Source organism: Corvus brachyrhynchos, unplaced genomic scaffold (assembly GCF_000691975.1).
Source record: "Corvus brachyrhynchos isolate BGI_N302 unplaced genomic scaffold, ASM69197v1 scaffold527, whole genome shotgun sequence".
NCBI classification, from domain to species: domain Eukaryota; kingdom Metazoa; phylum Chordata; class Aves; order Passeriformes; family Corvidae; genus Corvus; species Corvus brachyrhynchos.
Genome location: NW_008239051.1, coordinates 175,819 through 176,652, shown reverse-complemented (window position 1 = coordinate 176,652; position 834 = coordinate 175,819). Strand labels below are relative to the sequence as shown.

The following is an 834-nucleotide window of genomic DNA, read 5'->3' as shown; positions in this document are numbered from 1 at the left end:
GATTTTGGGGAAATTCTGTGGATTTTGGGGGCAAGTTCCGGGGATTTTGGGGAAATTCCGGGGATTTTGGGGGCAAATTCAGGGGATTCGGGGAAAATTCCCGGGGATTTCGGGGGCAAATTCAGGGGATTTTGGGGCAAATTCCGGGGATTTGGGGGGAAATTCCCAGGATTTTGGGATCAATTGCTGCTGTCTGGGGCAAGTTCCAGGGATTTTGGGGGAAATTCCGGGGATTTTGGGAACACTTCCCTCTGCTTGGGGCTGATTCTGGGGATTTTGGGATCTCATTCCCTCCCCAGTCCCAAGGATTCCTGATCCCATTCCCAGTTCCCCGTGGACTCCAGATCCCATTCCCAGTTCCCCATGGAATTCCTGATCCCATTCCCAGTTCTCCATGGATTTTGGGATCCCATTCCCAGTTCCCCATGGAATTCCGGGATCCCATTCCCACTTTCCCATGGAATTCCAGGATCCCATTCCCAGTTCCCCATGGACTCCAGATCCCATTCCCGCTTTCCCTATGGAATTCCGGCTCCTTTCCGCAGGGGAGCTGAGGCTGCTCGTGGGATTCCCGGATCCCATTCCCAGTTTCCCACGGATTCCAGATCCCATTCCCGCTTCCCCATGGAATTCTGGGATCCCATTCCCAGTTCCCCATGGACTCCAGATCCCATTCCCACTTTCCCATGGAATTCTAGGATCCCATTCCCGCTTTCCCATGGACTTCAGATCCCATTCCCAGTTCCCCATGGACTCCAGATCCCATTCCCACTTTCCCATGGAATTCGGGATCCCATTCCCAGTTCCCCATGGATTCCCGATCCCATTCCCAGT

The 834-nt window shown here is 53.8% G+C and overlaps 1 protein-coding gene across 1 annotated transcript in view; it reads left to right on the top strand.

Moving 5' to 3' along the window:
* Positions 1-834, top strand: part of LOC108447859 (probable crotonobetaine/carnitine-CoA ligase) — a 17,750-nt gene that overhangs the window by 16,214 nt on the left and 702 nt on the right. The window contains exon 7 of the mRNA XM_017739066.1: positions 546-832. Coding sequence (XP_017594555.1) covers positions 546-832 — 287 coding nt within the window. The remainder of the gene's footprint in view (positions 1-545; positions 833-834) is intronic.